The sequence below is a fragment of the Castor canadensis genome, chromosome 10 (genome assembly GCF_047511655.1).
Source record: "Castor canadensis chromosome 10, mCasCan1.hap1v2, whole genome shotgun sequence".
In the NCBI taxonomy this organism is placed as follows: Eukaryota; Metazoa; Chordata; class Mammalia; order Rodentia; family Castoridae; genus Castor; species Castor canadensis.
The window spans coordinates 111,342,676-111,361,928 of record NC_133395.1 but is presented as its reverse complement, the minus strand read 5'-3'; the positions used below and the strand labels follow the sequence as shown (position 1 = coordinate 111,361,928).

The 19,253-nt window shown below is 46.8% G+C and overlaps 1 protein-coding gene and 1 non-coding gene across 2 annotated transcripts in view; one reads left to right on the top strand and one right to left on the bottom strand.

Moving 5' to 3' along the window:
• Dnah1 (dynein axonemal heavy chain 1) overlaps nt 1–6,235 on the bottom strand; it is a 63,351-nt gene extending 57,116 nt beyond the window's left edge. Inside the window, 6 exon segments of the mRNA XM_074043876.1 lie at nt 630–786; nt 1,191–1,365; nt 1,760–1,832; nt 2,544–2,892; nt 3,514–3,609; nt 6,171–6,235. Of these exon segments, the coding sequence (XP_073899977.1) occupies nt 630–786; nt 1,191–1,365; nt 1,760–1,832; nt 2,544–2,858 (720 nt within the window). The 5' untranslated portion in view covers nt 2,859–2,892; nt 3,514–3,609; nt 6,171–6,235.
• A 5,998-nt stretch (nt 6,236–12,233) lies between these two features.
• On the top strand, nt 12,234–12,293 carry LOC141413173 (U7 small nuclear RNA). Its single transcript, XR_012437984.1, has one exon. It is a non-coding gene; the product is annotated as a U7 small nuclear RNA (small nuclear RNA).
• The last annotated feature ends 6,960 nt before the right edge of the window (nt 12,294–19,253 follow it).

Below are 19,253 nucleotides of genomic sequence, written 5' to 3'. Positions count from 1 at the left end.
CCCCACACAAACTGGGAAGCAATGGAGATTCAGGGCTATCAGGAGACAGCCTTTGGCAGGTTAACAGCATCTGGATTCAGCTCTGCCTCCAGCAGGAACCACCAGGCAAGAGACACTAAAGGCCTCATAGAGGAAGGGAGGAGAGGTGAGTGAAAACCAGGCTGTGGTCCCTTTCTCTCCTCTCCAGACTCAGTTTCCCCATTTGTACCCTGATAAGGTGACACTGATATCCTCCTCTATCCCTGGTCTCCCTATTTCAGTAGCCCAGAAAGCAGTCTTCCACCCTCAGGCAGGCCCTGCTCAGGGAGTCCTGTACACTACTTCTCCATCCAACTGAGCTGATTCTAGGTGCCTGTGGGTGGGGTGGGGACACAGGTGAGGCACACAGGCTGTCCAGGCTCCCAGGAAAGAAGCAGAGAGTCAGTGTCCTGGGAGATCTTGGGATCCTTCCTGCTACAGCCTAGGATGCTCAAGGTAACGGGTGTGTTCTGATTATTCAGTTGTCCTGTTTGACAAGTGAGTGCTCATGGCTGGAGCAGAGATCCCCTTTGGGGTCTAACTTCTGATTCTCAGCTGGGGTCTCACCGCCCCCCACCTGTCGACTGGCAATCCATGGCAGTTTGGCTTACCTTCAGTGGAAGATAGATGGGGAAGAGTGGGTCATGGCCCTGTTCAATGGTTTGGGGATTTTGGGGGTCTGGGTGCCTGGGCATGAGCTTGTTGGAGTCAATGCCCTCTTTGGCCAGCAACTGTTCAATGTCCAGGCTCAGGTACTGCCGCTTCCTCCTGGCCAGGACAGGGAGGTGTCTCAGGACAACGCCTCATGTAAGGTGGCTTCAGAGGTGTCAGTAAGGGCCCAGGAGTACAGTGTTAGAGCTGTGGCCCAGAGATTCCTCTGGAGCCCTCTGCCCCTTGGGACTCGTCAGGAAGTGGTACAATGGCTGGGGGTAGAGTCCTGGGTTCCAACTACCCTTCTGTCCTGTCCTGGTCCCACTTCATTACCTAAATGCCACCTTTTCTGATTCCACAATTCTCTGCCTATTAAGAGACTAGACTAGATTTGATTTAACATTTGCGCATACACCGTGCCATGGGGTTATTCACCAAGTGGTCTGCAGTTCCTCAACCTTTAGATTGAGCAGATGCCACCTCCTGGGAACAGGCCATCCCCACAGCCCACCCCAGCATACCTCTCAATCTCAATCTTGCGGGGACACTGGCCCGGCAGCACCTGGAAGGGCACCTGCACCTTGGGCTCGTAGGCCCGCAGCGGGAAGTCCGTATGGGTGAGCAGGCGTGTGGTAGACCCAATGCATTGCTGCTCCACACGCTCCTCAAAGTCCTCAGGAATCTCAAAAGTTCTGACTGCAGGCAGAGACAGGCATGGCAGGACTCAGGCTGGGGCCCAACAACTCCACCCCCAATCATCTAATAACACATATTGCCAGGAAAGAACCAGGTGGGCGCACTGGGGTGTGGGAAACTCAGCAGCTGCCTGTGGCCAGGCAGAGTCAGGGAGAAGATAGATGAGAGACCAGGTGCCTGACAGGGTGTGAGCCCGGAGGGGCCAGGGCCTCATAAAAAGCTATTTTGGCCCTGTTCTTCCTGTCCCAGGCCCTTGCAATGCACCTTTATCTCTTACCAGCCTCATTTCACCCTTGAGGAGATGGGGGCTTTCTGCCAAAAAGAGACTATCTCCCTTAGGTCAGAGGCCTTGCTTCTAAGTGAGCCCACCTACTCCATCCTCCTGAGTACTGACCTTTTGGGGTGAACTTGTCAAGGTCAGCCTGACGCAGCAAGTTCTGTTTTACGCAGGGGCCACGACACACATTCTGAAACCAAACCCCAGAGTTCTGAGAGTACATAAACATCCCAGAGACAGTTAGGACTCGGGAGGGTGACCAAGGCTAGGTGTTTCCCTTAGGCCTACCAGGGTGCACCCCAGGAACATGAGAGTCAGGCAGAACCACTGAGTCACACACTGTTCAGAGACCACAGTGGGAGACAAACTGTTGCAACCATAGCTATCCTGTTCTGGTCCAGCACAGTTCTCTTCCTCACTGAGAATATTCCCAGTGTGTGTCCTGGGGCTAAGCCATGAGACAGGTACTGCAAGACCAGCAGGTGTCTCTGTGTGTGTGACTTCTCTCCCAAGGGTCACTGAATGGAACTCAGCAATATGCCATCTCATTCATGGACCACTTTCTAACCAAAGTTGGAGGAAAGGGACTTCCCCATCAAACCATCACCCCATCACAATAGGGATATGAATATCTTGTCTTTGCTAAGTGGTGAGTTCAGGGCCTGACACGTAGCAAGAGCTTAGTGGTGAGTTGTAAATGAATGGACAGAAGGATGGACAGCTAGATGGATGGGTACATATGTATTTATGGTTATATGGGCAGAAGGGTGAGTAGATGGATGGTCAATTAGATAGCTGGACAGACAGATGGCTAAATGAACAGATTAATTGATAGAGAAGAAGATGAAAAGATGAGCCCATAGGGAGGGCTCAAGCTTGGCCGAGAACAGCTACCCCTCACCCCAAGTTGATCCAAGGTTCCAGGACTGAGGATATCAGAGTAGAACCCACGCTGCTTCATCAATGGATACTTCTTTTCAGTATCTGTCAGTGGTGACTTCCGGGGCTGCCCCAAATCTGAGACTATGGGCAGGGACATGGGTAAATGTGGGGTGTTGGGGTCAAGGCCTGGAGGAGGATTCTCCAGCTCACAATATGGTCCCTGAGAACTCTTCTTCAGAACAAACTCTAGGCTTCCAGGAACCCTCTCAGGACCACATTGTAGGCCCTGAGAGGATCTTCCTGCATTGCAGCCTTCTCTGTTCTGCTTCTCCATACTGCTCCTCAGAGAAGTGCCCCAGCCAGAGATCCTAGGAGAAAACACTGGTACCATTCAGGTCTTGCCAGTCTCTGTTTCAGGCCCCATTGGTACTATGATACATGGAACCCACAAGTCCCAGACAACAAACCACAATAACAAAAGGGGGAGAGAAAAGGGAATGGTCTTCTAATCTGGATAGACATAGTGCCTAGGGTCCCACCAGGGGAAGTGGGCCCCACACTGGATGCTGCATGTGTTGAACCAGCCCTATAGAATTAAGGGCTGAGTGAGGGAAGTTGTGCAGATGTCTGCTGGGTGCCTCCATACCTCCCTCTCCTTTATTTTAGACAGAGCAAGGCCTGGCTTCTCAGGAGTAGGGGGATGAGGAGGGAGGCCCAGAGCTCAGTGAATTTCCCCCAAATGACTTTCAGCCAGTAGCCCTACTGTCCCAACCCAACTCTGCTGGATTGGCCTGCTTCCCTCATGTGGGTGCAAGGCCTCACTAGCCTGAGGCTATGACCCATGCCAAGCCCCACCCATGCTTGTTCACCCCACCTCCCACCATACCCCAGGAGTCAGAGGGCTAAATGGCTTCCCCAGCAGGATCCCAACCCTGATCCTCCATGGGCCCACAGATTGCCCTATCAGCAACGAAATGGTACTCACTCACCCTGGCTCTGGGTGTCAGCCCAGTTCAGGGGACATACACCTCCTGTCTTTGCAAAAGGAGTAGCAGATACAACTGGACTGGATGCACATCCACCACCTTGAGGACAAAGGTTCATGTTTATTGTCAAGCCCTTACCAAGCCACTATTGTTTTTGGCTACCTTGAAGTGCAATCACCAGGCAAAATCCTTGGGCAGGAGAACTTTACAAGAAATTGGATAAAGGTATGGGGAAGAAGAGGTTTTCATGTAATGCTGGTGCAAAAAAAAAAAAAAACCCCAAAAAACAAAAGAGAATATTTCAGTTAAAATTTCAGTTAAAAAAAAACACATCTTAACCAAAGGTAATAAGAGTAATAAGCTAGCAAGCCTTCCTCCTCCCACCTACCCTCTCTGTATACCAGGACAAGGCAGCCAGGAGTTCGCAGTATAGGTCACTCTTTTTGTTGGGTGTTTTAGTAACTGCCATTCACTGTCTTGGCAACCTAGTGGGACTGGCTGCTGTAGGTCTCCTGATGAATTGTGGCAGGGGTTCTGGCGGAAAGCCCCAGACACACAGCCTCTAGCCAGTTAGGCCTGTCAGGGCGTCTCCAACTAGAACTCACTTATTGGTGGCCAGCTGTTTCACAGTTGCCAGCCCTTTTCAAAACCCCCTAAGGACAGAGGATCCTCTGAGGTTCAGCTTCATCACCCTGCAAATCTACAGATGTCTGTTTCATCTTCGAACAAGATGATAGCAGGGATTAGAAAGGCCAGTGTCCCAGTTCCACAGGATAACATTCCACACCAGCTTTCCCTAGCATACAAATAGGTTTGAAGATGCTTAGCTTGCTTTACTGGTGAACAGAAATGGCAGGTGCACAGATATCTGGGAAAGTTCAGTGTTGCTGGGGATGAAAGGGGTCAGTGATGGGTGGATTTGCTGTCCCCTACCTGTAAATTGTTTTCTACTGGGCAGGTTAGCAGTAGGGGAGGGGGTTTGCATCGAGGCCTATCCCAAGAAGGAAGGTAGGATAGCTTGCTGAAGAATCAGAACCCTGTTTTTCCTTCATCCCACAGCCCCTGACCATAGCTTTCTTCCAGCTGTCCCCAACTCTGGGTACCTGTACATGGCTAGCATGTGCAGGAGCTGTCACTGACAGAGAGACCTCTGACTCCTGTCACAGTCCCATGGATGACAGCAGTCTCTGCCTGGGAATGACAGTGGCTGGCAGGAGAGATAAGGACATGGTTCCTAGCAAGGAGTTGCTAGTCACTGCTGCCACCGGTCACTCTTGGGACTCTCTTCCAATCCATTTGTGGGAGGGAACTAGCTGGTGAGATTGCAGGGGGTGGACCTGGGTGCTGGGGATGGTGAATGTTACTAGGGCTTAAACAGATTTCATTATCTCGTTTAAACTTCTGAGGTGGATACTGAGACTATCTTTCTTTCTCATAGTTGGGAAAACTAAGCTTGAAAGGTTAAGTGACCTGCCCAAAGTCACACAGCCAGTGTGACCAAGTTCTTTTTGCTCCTCACTCAGATCACCTCAGAGCCCTGTTGGCTTGAACTAGAGGTTTCAGGTTAGAGTGACTGACATTCAGCCTCATGTGACTTGATCATAAGTAGAGCAATTGGATAAATGCATGCAGATGGGCAGGACTATTTGATCCTTACAACAGATAATACTATTATCAGCAATTTACAAACAAGGAAACTCAGGTCTAGAGAAATAAAGACACTCGCAAAGAATTGGCAAAACCAGAACAGAACTTGAGGTCTTCCCCTCTGGGTAAAGGTCTATGTTCCTGGCACTCAAACTGTGTATGGAGGAGCCTTGAAATTCTGCAAAGTGGGTGCCTAAGTAGGAAGTCTTCTAAGTCACCCAACCATGGTCCAGAAAGAACTGTGCACATCTGTTTCACACCACAGGGATCTTTGTAAGCTCTCATTTGACAAATGTGACTTGAAGGGATTTTAGAAGTCTCAGCTCTTGTTTGGGTTACTAGACAGACAATACTATGGGTGGTTATTTCTCTCTCAAACTTGGGGTTCTCTCCACCCTTTTGAAGCATTCACCTGATGCAACCCCATCCCCACAGCTGCCTGAGACTCCTCACTCCAGTGAACGTATCCTGGAATTATATGTATACATTTCTGTCCCTGGCCAGCTGGACAGGAATTTTCAAGTAACATTGATCTCTGGGAACTGGGTGCTTTGCATGGGGATGGTACAGACTTGGCACACAGCAGATACCTAGATGTATTTCCAGAATGATTGTATGGACCAATGAATTAAAGAACAGGGTAGGTAAAGGAAGAAATGAAGGTAATCTCTGTAAAAACTCTGTGGTCCCGATATAGAGAAAGATTAGGTGGCTGATGAGGACCAAAATCTTGGCCCCTTCCCAGCAGGAGCCTGCCCCCGGGGCGGGCGGGGGGAGGGAGGGAGTGTCATATTCTCATCGTGGGGGTGGGTCCCTCCAAACGGTCTGCTAAATACAGGACTTCACTGCAAGGCTGTTTAAAGTGCACCCCCTACTTTCTTCCCCTTGGTCAAGGCTCGGTTGGGCACCCAGACTCTAGGACAGGATTGGGGACCCTGGGCTAGGGTCCACTCGCCCCCTGCGCCTTACCGAGGCTTTCCTGCCCTGGCAATCCCGCCGCCTTACCAACCTACCGGCTCCACGGAGCAGTCTCGGCTGTCTGTCCGCTCCGTCTCTAGGGAGGGACGCTGGGCCAGTTGCTAGGGGGCGGGACCAGTGCGGGAGCTGCCTCTGTAAAACCTCCGGGTCTGCACAGCCACGGCCTGGGGCACTTGGTTCCCCCGGCCCAGGACTTGCTGCTTCCTCCATCCTGACCCAGGCTCGGGGTGCTCCAAGCCGTGTTCCATTACCATCACCCTCCCTGACCCTTCTAGAGTAAGAGACCAAGCCAAATGCAGCGTGAGAACTTTGAATACTGTTTTTTTTGTAAAGGCTATGCAAATATTTTTGGAGGAATAATTGATAATTGGGGGGAAATTACTAAGTGGAGGTTGGTGCTTAAGGTCAGGGCACTGCAAGAAAAGAGTTCTCTGCAGTCCCAGCTCACCCGCAGTGTTCTCCCTCTCCACCGGCCAGATGATGGACGCACCTGCCCTCTCTCCCTGGTCAAAGGTGACATTCTTTCATGCCCCCATATGCTCCAAGAACCTAGCAGGGACTCAGGTGTTGTTCCTCTGTCCTGTCGTGGATAATGAATGATTAAGTTTTCTTAGATGGTTACATAGAAGACTATTCTTGTCTTAGTTGATGTGGCCTGAAAATGTCAGGAGAAATGGCAGGATATCTGCTGCGATTTCCTTTTAAATGGGGGGTGAAAATTGTATACAGACAGTATAGACACACAGAAACAGAGGATGAAGCAAAAGTGGCCCAGTGTTAACAATTAGGGAATCTGAAGACTACAGGTGTCCACTATATCAGACTTCTTTTTTATTTTTCATTAAGGGAAAAAGGTGTTACAAGCCAAAGAACAAAGAAAAAAAAATTCACCCCATCTCAACCTAAGAACTCCTGCCCAGAGCCTTCATGGAATTGTGTCTATTTCATAGGTGGGGAAACTGAGGCTCAAAGAGATTAGTGTTGGGAGAGGTTGCAGGACCTGACACATTGCACAAATTCAAATTTTATTCAATGTGTTAGTAATGCTGGTTTAGTGTCAGGTGGCACTGTTAACAGCGCTGGTGCAGTCTGTGATTAAAAGACTTCCAAATTCTTTGTATTCCACTGGGAAGAATCCATGGCAGGACACGTGGATATTTTTTTTTTTTATTTTATTATTCATATGTGCATACAAGGCTTGGTTCATTTCTCCCCCCTGCCCCCACCCCCTCCCTTACCACCCACTCCACCCCCTCCCGCTCCCCCCCCTCAATACCCAGCAGAAACTATTTTGCCCTTATTTCTAATTTTGTTGTAGAGAGAGTATAAGCAATAATAGGAAGGAACAAGGGTTTTTGCTGGTTGAGATAAGGATAGCTATACAGGGCATTGACTCACATTGATTTCCTGTGCATGGGTGTTACCTTCTAGGTTAATTCTTTTTGATCTCACCTTTTCTCTAGTACCTGTTCCCCTTTTCCTATTGGCCTCAGTTGCTTTTAAGGTATCTGCTTTAGTTTCTCTGCGTTAAGGGCAACAAATGCTAGCTAGTTTTTTAGGTGTCTTACCTATCCTCACCCCTCCCTTGTGTGCTCTCGCTTTTATCATGTGCTCATAAGGACACGTGGCTATAAATGGAGATTATTAAAAGTTAGGGAAGGGAATTATAAAGGGAAGCATAGTGAGGCCCAGGTGGAAGACGGAAGCTGAGAGTGTTTCTGCTCTTCAGGTGCTCTTAAAACCTATAATAACCTATGAGAAGGGGAGAACAAGGAGACTCCCACCCAATAATTAATGATTGGGTAGGAGCAGGGGCAGTTCCCAGCCAAGTGAGGGCAGTTCCTGAGCCAAAGCATGGTTAATCTAAGATGTAATATTTTTCTATGAGTCCCTAATTTAGCCTGCCTCAGCACTAAGTGTCCAGAATTGAACTGGATCCTGTCTGGACCATAAAATGTCTGTTGGATGAGAGAGCCGGAGACATCAGGCCAGGAGGAAGCTAGAGGCTGTGTCTGGAGACAGAGGTTCCACCTTTGCCCAGGCTTCTGCTTCCTCTCCAGAACACCAGCTCCTCCTCCTGGCTGGCTCCTATTCACTTGTCAAGACTGGATGCTGGTGCAATCTATCCTAAGTCCAACTAGTGGTTTCATTTGCATCTCTTGTCTGCATTTCTATTGTTACCAAGGACCATTGCAAAGGAAGGCAAAAGCGTGTTGGGGATTACAGGCAAAATGACTGATCACAGTTCTTTAAAAGCCCAGAAACCCCAAAGCCCTGGTTAAGACAGTCTGGCTCCTCCATGGGCTTGGGGTTAGACTGGGTACCACTCAGCCCATGGATAACCACCTGCATCCATACTTTTGCCTGACACTTCTCACACTGGGTATAGCTGTGCAAATAGCCGCAGTGCGCATTCAGTTGCCATGGCAACTTCAGCCAGTGGTAGGATGTCAGGGATGTGAGGAGGCAGAGTGCTAATCCTGGAGAGTTGCCAAGCAACACAGTGGGTTGGTGACAGGGGCCGTGGTTCTCAGGCAGATGGACAGGCCATGGTGGAAAGGGTCCAGGCTCAGGAGGGTCAGCTCACAGAGCTACTCTGTGGCCCCCTCCCATGCAATGTCCACTCCCATTTCCCCCAGCTGGAGGATGGGTCTGAGGGATAGGGGCCAGAGAGTGCTGCTTTTATTGACAACCTTACCAACTCAGTTTGCACCTCTTCAGGGATGGGCTGTGAGTATGGCTGCTTCCCTCCCTGATAGGGAGCTATGAATTAGACCCTGCTCTCCTGGATCTCAGGTGCCACCTTTTAACATTCCCCCCATCTTCTCCAAGCTTTCATCTTCCTGCCTTGCTCTGGAAGCTGCCATATCTATTGGGCTCGCTGAGAAAGAAGCATGAGCTGGCCATGACCCACAGTGCTCCTGCCTCACTGGGGTGGGAGGACATTCTTTGGCCTTGCCTAGACTGGAAGAAAAGCAATCCTTGCTCTTGTTAAAATGGGGGGGTTGGGTTTCTGTGGGATCTCTGCCCATGTCTTACTCAGGACTCTGGTGACTGGGAATCTGGGGGCTTGAGGCAGACAGGTTGCTTGGGTGTCCTGCCCCAGGCTCATGCCTTTCATGGTCTAACGGCATAGCAGGCCCAAGCTCCCTTTCCCTTGTGCCTCCCTGTGGGAAGCAGTACTTCGCTGCTTAGAGATGAAAACCTCATCTCTGAATGGGTGGCAGAATGGGCCTTTTATGTGACTGGCCAGTGGGAACACAGATTGACAGCCATCCAGACCAAATGGCTGGGGCTCCCTGCTCCCCACCTGTCCCCAGAATGCCTTTTGAGGCCACAGGATCTTCCTCTGGTTTTTGAGGCCCAAGGTTCTGAGCTGCTGCAAAGAGAAACTGAATTGCAGGTGATAAGGATTGTCAAAGAGAAGGATTGGTGAAGTCTAGGGTTCACCCTATCATGACCTTCCAAGTCCCTGCCACCAACCAGCTGGCCTTAATGGCTCAGAACAACATTTTCATTTCTCTGAGCAGCATATTAATTTCTTTGATGAATATAAATGGGGACAAATTAGTTCTCTCTTGATCAACCTAGTCATCTTGACTGACAAGACTGAAATAGCTCAAGAAGGAGGAGTAGAAAGGAGTTTTTAGGAGATGGAAGTCTGTTGACCATAGTGAGATGATCTTTATCCATTTCAGCCTCCAGCCCAAGCTGGTTCCCACCTTTACTTTTGTGGTACCTCCCAGCTAGAATCTACTTTCTCTTGGATTTTCTACAGTTTATCTCAGACTAGACCTCTACAGAAAGCCCTTCTGAGTGCCTTGGCCCACAGAACATACTCACTCTGGGTCTTCAGGGGCCCCAGAGGACCATGATCAATACTACTTGCTAAAGAGTGACCTTGAGTTTGAGGACCAAAGAGCAGGGGGTTCTGCTTTTCCCACAAGCCCTACTAGTATATAAGTCTAGGCAGGACTCTTAGGAAATGACTGGAAGGTACAGCAATCCATAGGGAGGCTGCCATTCCAAAGATGATGGCCATTGACAGCAGTCCAGTTGCATATGATCCTAACCTCACAACTTCTTCCCCAACCTGCTTCCTTCACCTAAAATTCAGGACCATGCCAAGGAACAGGGTTTAAGATTCTGATCCTCTGTTCTCCAGAAGTAGCATGGCTACTTCTGACTAGGCAAGGCTATTCAAAGGCCTCTACCTGCTCAGCTAAAGTATCAGGTGGCAGGCCTAAGACAGGGACATCTTCTATAAGATATTTCCAGGAGCCCCCAAAAGCTGCACAGTAAGCTGTTGATCATGACTGGGCTCTGGGCACATCTTATTTCCTCTTGGTTCCAAGGAGCTTGGTGAACATTCACTGAGTGATTGCTTAGCAGAGTGGGTAGCTCTGTGCCCTACGAATGCCCCAACCCAAACCTTCTAGGAAGCCTGGGTTTGCACAGGCCTTGCTGGGCCCTCCACTAACTATTTTCTCAGGACTGGCTACTTTAAGCTACATACTACCTTTCAACTCCCCTCCCCCATGCATAGGTATAAAAGAGGCCTTGGCTTTCCCAATGGTTCACTGGGCAAGTCCTGCTCTCTGTTAGACCTGAATTTTTCCATGTGCACAATAGGGACCACAAACCTTACCCAGCCTCATACTGAGGCCACCTGTATAAAATGGTATGAGGGATACTAGGACTATTTCCCTATCTACCTCCCAAATATTTCCATTCCTGGCAAAACCATTGCCCTTACTAGAACTCTGGCAGGGAATCTGTAAGTACCTTCCAGCAGGTCAGCAAAGGATGGGTTTGTTCGAAAGACAGAGTTCTCAATGCTGGAGAGGTGGCAGCCCTCCTTTTCTTTGCAGAGGTGGCATTTGGAGTTGGCAGTCAAGTTGGCAATCTGCTCTCAAACTCTGAATGGAGATGGAAAACTGAGGTGGCAAGAGGGGAGGGGCCTTACTCAAGATCACAGCGTAATCAGATGGGAACCCAGGACTATCCTGCAGGGCATAGGGAGCTGCTAGAGCTTGAGCATGAAACAAAGACCAGTTGCCACAGGAATGCTACTTTCTTTTCCAGGAGAGAGAGCCTGCTCACTCTTTTTGGCCCCATCCCCTCCATTCTGCCATCTGGTGGTGGGGCATCAGGCCTGCCCCAAGGCCATCTTCCCCCACTAGTCCCTTTCCCTGAGGGAGGTTAGGGTAACTGCTCTGGGTCCTCTTCTTTCCCCAATATTCCTGACAGGCCACTTAAGAACCTGGCACTAACATGTACTTCTATCATGTACCTAAGAGTAGTGTATAAATAAAAAAGGATGTAAGTCTCATGGTAAAATCACTGAAATAAGATAAACTGGATTTTAACCCTAATTATGTTAGTAATAAATTAAAAAATTGCAAACTATAAAATCTTATGAACAAGTCTCTTTTTTCATTCAATAAATACCAAGTACAATGATTTGGCTAACATCTGCTAGATACTGGAAAAACAATGACAACAAAATCATAGGCCTTTCCCTCAGAGAGAGTGATGGGCAGTAAGACAGACTGACAAGCAAATAGGAAATTGCAATGGAATGTGACCAGTTCCATTCCTGAGAAAGTCAAGAACCTTAATCCAGTTAGAGATTGGGAGTTTTCAGGGAATGGTTCTTGAAGACAGTGACTGAAGAGAAGCTAAGGCTGGAGATGTAAGCTTGCCTAGAGTAGGTGAGTGCTTGCCTAGCATGTATGAGGCTTTGGGTTCCATTCCCAGCACTGCAAAAAAGCAACCAGCCCTCCTCTCCTTATCCCCTCCCCCCAAAAAAGGGAGAAGCTGGCTAACTGCCATGTGGAAGAGGTGGTAGCAAGCATTCTAGACAGCAGGAATAGCATGTTCAAAGTCCCAGAGTATGTGTGCCTTTCCAGAACTGCAAGTTACTATTAGATCCATAAGATGGAGTGCAAGGGGTTAACAGCTGGAGATGAAGTATCTGTTCAGGTGGCACTTTTACCTGCATTTGCTGCTTCTTTGGGAAGAAGGTCACTCAAGCACTGAGCTTACAAGCAAGGCTTATCCTATCAGGGAAATGGTACATATAGAAAACTGTGAGTAAGTGTCACAGCTCTTTTAGAATTTGTCCAGCAGGTTTTTTGGCTTATGCTGGAGCCCCCCACCCCGACCTAGTTAAAAAAAAAAAAGAAAGAAAACTGTGAGTTAAGTGCATGTCACCCAGGCTGCACTCTAGTGCTGTAGGAAACCTGCTCTTGGCGTTCCCTCCCACACTCCTGTGATAGGCACAATTTGATTAGTTCTTTTTGCTAAAGGGATTGTTAAAAATTAATATGTAGCCCTGGTGAAGCTTATGGGCTTGTTCCCCCCTGTCAATTGTCCCCCCAGGACTTTTGTGGGGAAATAATGTTTGGGGCTAAAAGGGGCTTAAGAGCCCCCTGGGACTTCTTCAGTCCTCCACAAAGTGGCTATTGACTCTTAATGTCTAAGGTTTTGGCTCAAGCTCGTCCTTTTTATTTAAGAGTGTCTCTTCCAATTCCATCCATTTACCAGCGAATGATAACATTTCATTCTTCTTCGTGCATTCTGAGTGAGGTTAGCCTGGCCCAAAATACCAAAAATCGTATGTTCTCCCTCATATGTGGACATTAGATCAAGGGCAAACACAACAAGGGGATTGGACTTTGAGCACATGATGAAAGCGAGAGCACACAAGGGAGGGGTGAGGATAGGTAAGACACCTAAAAAATTAGCTAGCATCTGTTGCCCTTAACGCAGAGAAACTAAAGCAGATACCTTAAAAGCAACTGAGGCCAATAGAAAAAGGGGACCAGGAACTAGAGAAAAGGTGAGATCAAAAAGAATTAACCTAGACGGTAACACACACGCACAGGAAATTAATGTGAGTCAACTCCCTGTATAGCTATCCTTATCTCAACCAGGAGCACTTGTTCCTTCCTATTATTGCTTATACTTTCTCTACAACAAAATTAGAAATAAGGGCAAAATAGTTTATGCTGGGTATTGAGGGGGTGGGGGAGAGAGAGAGGGGGCGGAGTGGGTGGTAAAGGAGGGGGTGGGGGCAGGGGGGAGAAATGAACCAAGCCTTGTATGCACATATGAATAATAAAACAATAAAAAAAAGTGTCTCTTCCAGTGCCTGTCCTCCTTACAGTATGTGAATTGATTCTTCCCTACGGGTCTGTGGTAAGACCTCTAGTTTCAGCTTTTCAAACCCATTTATTTTGGATGAAGATGTAGGCTTGTTGGGCCTTTTTATTTTCTCAGTTTTTATAGATCTTATAGGCTGTTTTGACCAACTGAGTAGGGTTCCTGCACATCGCCCTCTCAATTTTTATCAAATGTCAGGGGCACTCTGCCAATAAAGATTATATTAACCACCTGTACATTTTGAGGGGGAGCCTCTGTGACTAAGCCAGTATATTGCCTGTAGGTTAGGTGTATTCTTTCTAAGGACAGCATACCTCTATGATGTGGGAGAATAGGTCCCCACACTCCACAGATGGGGAAACTGGGGTGGGGGTGGGGAAGGCTATGTGGCTGAGGTTTGTGGATTCAGGCTCCAACAGACCCATTTGGAGTCTCCACCTAGCTATGTGACTATGGGTGAGTGACCTCCTCTCTGACCTGGAGTTGGGTATTCTCCTCTATCATATGGTTCACCTAGAACCAAGAAGAACTTTAGGGACTTGAAAAAGGCACACTCACTCTCCAGTGAGATTCATCCTCACCTTTCAGCCTGGCAAACTTATTTTTTTTAGAATGCTTTCAGGTTCACAGCAAAATTGAACAGAGGGAGAGAAAAAGAGTACTGTAGTACTCTGCCATGGTGTTACACAAGTCACCCTAACAAACAGACACCTCAAGACTGACCACCCAGAATCCATAGTTTACATGGGGGTGAGTTCACTCATGGATGTATCCACCATGACAGAATTGCATCGCTGCATAAGAATGCCTGTGGCCTACCTAGTCGTCTCTCTCTTTCCCCAACTCCTGATATGTGATCTCTCTCTCCTCCTGGACTCCCTTACTCCCCTTCCCCCTCCCTCTCTCAGGCTTCCAACTCTCCTCCCTCCTCCCCCTCCTTCTCTGCTCTCTATCTCTGTCTCCATCTTCTCTCTTGATGACGAGGTCTTTCTATGTAGCCTAGACTACCGTTGAACTGGAGATCCTCCTGCCTCCACCTCCCAAGTGAGTTCTGGGATTACAGACACGTGACACTACACCTGACCTGACCTTTCTACTGTACTCCTAGTTTTGTCTTTTCCAGAACGTCACATAATTGGAATCATATACTACAGTACAGCATAGCCTTTTCTGATTAGCTCATGTCACTTGGCAACAGGATTCATGTGGTTGGTTCATTCCTCCATGGTGTCTCATGATCCATAGCTGCCAGAAACATTCATGTGTAGATTTTTCTGTAGATATTTTTAACCCCTTTAGGTAAACGAGGAGCAAGATTGCTAGATTGTTAAAATTTCTTATTTTTGAGCCATGCAAAGAAGATACCCACTGAAAAATGAATTTAAATAACCTAAAAGTACATTTTAAAACAAGAGAAAGGCTTTTGGTTTGCCTCCCACGTTGGTGAGTCAGTCCATAAGCCCCCAGGGACCCTCTTGCTGCTGCCAACTCTAGCAGGCAAACTAGGATGAGCGATTGCAGAGAAAATGTGTGCTCCTGAGGGATGGGTGTGGGGGGTGTCTTCCCCTGGAAAGCACATGTTACAAAGTGTGCTCAGTAGTACAGTGGACTGGCAGGGAGACCCATGGTGCCCCATCCCACCCTTCCCTTTCCTTTGCTTGCAGTGACCCTGAGCCACTCCCTTCTCTGAGCCTGGGTCACCGCCCTGTGAAGCACAAGGGAGAGGGGACAGAATTTTTCTTTCAAGTTCTAGGCTTGGAAAGAGATGAATTAGTGAACATACCCAGGCCTGGGAGACAGATCTAGCAGTTTGCTACCTGGGATTGGGATGATCATTCCCTGCCCTGGGGTCTGGGGGTGATATTGTAACTTTGCACCTCACACCCAGCAGACCAGTGGGAAGATGGGATGCCATGTTGGTTACACACGGCCCTGAAGCTACTGCCATGAAGGTGGAGCACAGAAAACATCTGAGGAGATAAGGGAGACTCCTTCGGAGAAGTTTGTTCTATAGCAATAGTCCTTGGAACAACAGCTTGTGCACAATGTGTACTACGTGCCAGCACTGTCCAATGCTTTACGTATATTAGCTAATTTAATCATCGCAATAATTGTATAAGGTAGGAAGTATTGTTATCTCCATCTTACAGTAACAACACCCTATCTAGTATCTAGTGGGAAGGAGAGATGCATTTGTGTGTTTATCTGAAAAGTGTGTGTGATAATTGATTTTGATTGTCAATTTGATTGTATTGAGTAGTACCTAGGAGATTAGTAAAGCATACCTCTGGGTGTATCTGAGGTAGTTTTCAGAGAGGATAAACAGAAGAGAGAAGACCTGTCCTGAATATGAGCACCATCATCCCATAGGCTGGGTGCCTTGACGGAAAAGAAGAAGAAAAAGAAGAAAGACAGCTAGGGCAGTGGTGGCTTCCTGGCACTGTGATATAAGCTGCTCTGCTCCACTATGCCCTCCCAGCCATGATGGACTGAAACCACAAGCAATATAAATCTTTCCTCCTTTAAATTATTTCTCCCAGGTATTTGGTCACTGTTACAAGAAAGTCTTACTACCACAGTGAGAAATTGAACTATTACTCACAAGTTACTTACCATTTTTATCATTCTAATATTAACACTCTTATATTTTTATTTACACATGCAATATACAAATATGCCTTCATTTTTCAATACATCAGACATTTTTCAGATCCTCTTGGTCTCATCAGTCTCTGCAACCAGATACTGTGCTGCCACCAGTTCTTTGTGTCTGACCCACTTCTTGCTGAGGAACCTGCTTTTGCTCATGCCATGCACCTCTTACCTACTGCCTGGCCTTCCCTTTGACTCCACTGCAGGACCCTTCTCAGCACCTTCACGAAGGCAATCTAAAATGTGCAAGAATTAACATGGACATGGACCAATGGGAGAGAAAGCTGGAGAATAACTTCTTCATCCTGTTCTCTACCACCTCAGAAATGATCCTGTGACTGAACAATTTTTACAGCTTCTTTTGGAAGGGTCTGATGGGATTAAACAAACCAGTCATTTTTATAAATAGCCAATTCAATAACATCTTTGTGTGAGTACTCCTTCCCTGCCTCACACCCATCACCCCTCACTCCTGCCCCCTGAGCTTATCCTTCCTCATAGAAGGTGAGCCTGCCTTCTGGGGATTCAGACTAAGACCTTTAGTATTTGTATTGGTCAGTTTTCATTGCTGTGACAAAATATCAGAGAAAACAACTTAAGGAAGGAAGGGTTTATTTTGGCCCATAGTTTCAGAGGTTTCAGTTCATGATTGGCTCGATCCATAGTGGTGAGGCAGAGCATCATTGCAGCAGGTGTATATGGTAGAGCAAAGTTGCTCACTCCAGGAAGAAAAAGGAGGAGGAGGAAGAGGAGGAGGAAGAGAAGGACAGAGAGAGAGAGAAAGAGAGAGGAAGGGGCTGGGTACAAGTTAGGACATACAACCCCAGTGACCCACTTCCCCTAACTAGGCCATACCTCTTGATATTGCCATCATATTATGAATGCATCAAGGGATTAATCAATTGATTGAATCAGAGCCCTCAGGATCCAATCGCTTCCTAAGAGCCCATCAGCTAGCAACAAAACCCTTAACACAGCCTTTTGGGAGACACTTCATATCTGTACCATTGCAGTATTCAGGTACACTGAAGAATACATGAAAGTCCTTCATAAACATTTCTGGTGTTTCTAACTTCTCAATACACACCTCACTCCTAGAAGTAGCTACTATCGATGGTTTTGTATGCATTGTTCCAGTTCCCTCTTTATGTATTTATGCATACGTATATTTATATAAACATATATGTATATATACATAAACATTAACTTTTAATTTTTTACGCATATTAAATCATACAATTAGCATTATTCTGAATGTTTTGTTCAGTTTTGTTTTTTACTTATCAATGTCCCAATCTTTCCAGGACATTCTAATGCATCAAAGAATAACTCACACATGTAGTTAGGGATATTGCATGATGTTTTGTTGTTTTTCTTGCAAGTTCTTTACTCACATATCCAGGAGTTAGGTGGTAAAATGAGTGAAGGAACAATCTGATTTATCAGATGGGAAGACTGGAAAACTTGCAGTAGATCTTATTTGAACATTTTTGGATTGAAAGATTTTAGCTGGCAATTGGCAAAGGAGCCAGTGTGGGCATTCTGTCTATCAACAGACTAATTGTGAAGGAACACAATTTCAGTAGTGTCTTAGTCAGCTTGGGCTGCCATAACAAAATACCACAAACTGAGTGGCCTCAAGAACAGGAATTTATTTGCTCACAGTTTTGGAGGCTGGAAATCTGAGATCAAAGTGTCAGCATTTTTGGGTTCTGGTGAGGACTGTCTTTCTGGTTGGCAGATGGCCATCTTCTTATATCCTCACATGGTGCAGAGCAGAGAGAAGAGGCAATCTCTCTGTTGTCTCTTTTTATAAGGTTACCAATTCTTTGGAAGTAAAATTAATTATCTCCCTAAGAGTCCTCTCCCAGTGGAATCACATTAGGTGTTAGGATTTTGATGTGAGAATTTTGATGGGATACAATTCAGCCCACAGCAAACAGTTCATGGATTCTCTACAAAATCTTGAGATGTTGCAGATGGAGCGCATGACAAGCTGTCTCTCTAGAATATCCAGTAGCACCACCACTTTGGGCAAGCTCTGTGACATTTACCACTGAAGAACTGTCCAGTGCTGAGTACCAAGAGATACTTGGTCAACATGCCCTCATTCTGCAGCATGAGAGCCCTCCTCCACCAATAGTTGAGACAGGCCTGAAAAGAGGGACGAGCTTGATGAGCTCCTAGCCACCACACATACCTTTGCTTAGGAAGCTCCTTGCTGTTGATTGTTGAGTTCTTTGGCCCTTCCCATGAATGACTTTACAATCAGATGCAGCAAAGCACAGTGTTTGTGGTGATGCAGAGAATCATAGTGCAGAGGGTATGGTGGAGCAGACCTGCTCACCTCAAGGCAGCTGGGAAGCAGAGAGAGAACCAGAAAGGGACCCGGAATAAGATGCATCCCCCAAGAACATACTACTAGGTGTGACCTACTGAGCTCCACCTCTGAGAGTTTCCACTGCCTCCCAATAATGCCATCAAATTATGAGTCAATCCATGGGTTAGCCATTGATTTGGTCACAGCCCTCATGATCCAATCACCTCTCAAAGATTGGATCTGCCAGCTAGGGCTCATGACTTCATCACATGAGTCTTTTAGGGGACACTTCATATCCAAACCATAACATCTTGCAAAAATGTCCATAATTTTTAAGATTCCCAAAGAGATCTATGACTGTCAGGCAAAAATCAGGATGCCTTGGGAATGCTGGATGGGTTATTCATACAGGAAATAAAGTCATCTATGATTCTGTCTGGTGACCAAAGCAGAAATGGAGAGTACAATTAAGTGCGCATAGCCTCATGAATTTAGAGAAGCAAAGTTTATTATATGACAATGAGGTAAAGGAGGAGATGAGGAATGTACAATTCCCTAGTCAGAGCCTCTAAAGGAGACAATTGTATTAATTCAGGTTATGAACACAATTCTTGCCCCTTTTCTTTATCTACAGTATGCCTCAATTTCTCTATTTTTATCATATCTCTCCTCCTGGAAAGCATTTAACATATGACTGCTCCAAACTGAGATCGGCTGTAAATAAAAATTTGCACCAGTTCTAAAAACTTAGTACAAAAAAGAATGTAAAATAGTTCATTATTTGATTATATGTTGAAATGATACTTTAAATAAATTAAATAAATTAAATAAAATTTATTTTTAAATTCAATTTCTATCTTTTTTTGTGGTACTGGGGTTTGAACTCAGGGCCTCACTCTTGCTAGGCAGGCATTCTACCACTTGAGCCACTCCGCCAGCCCTTTTTTGTGTTGGGTATTTTTGGGATAGGGTTTCATAA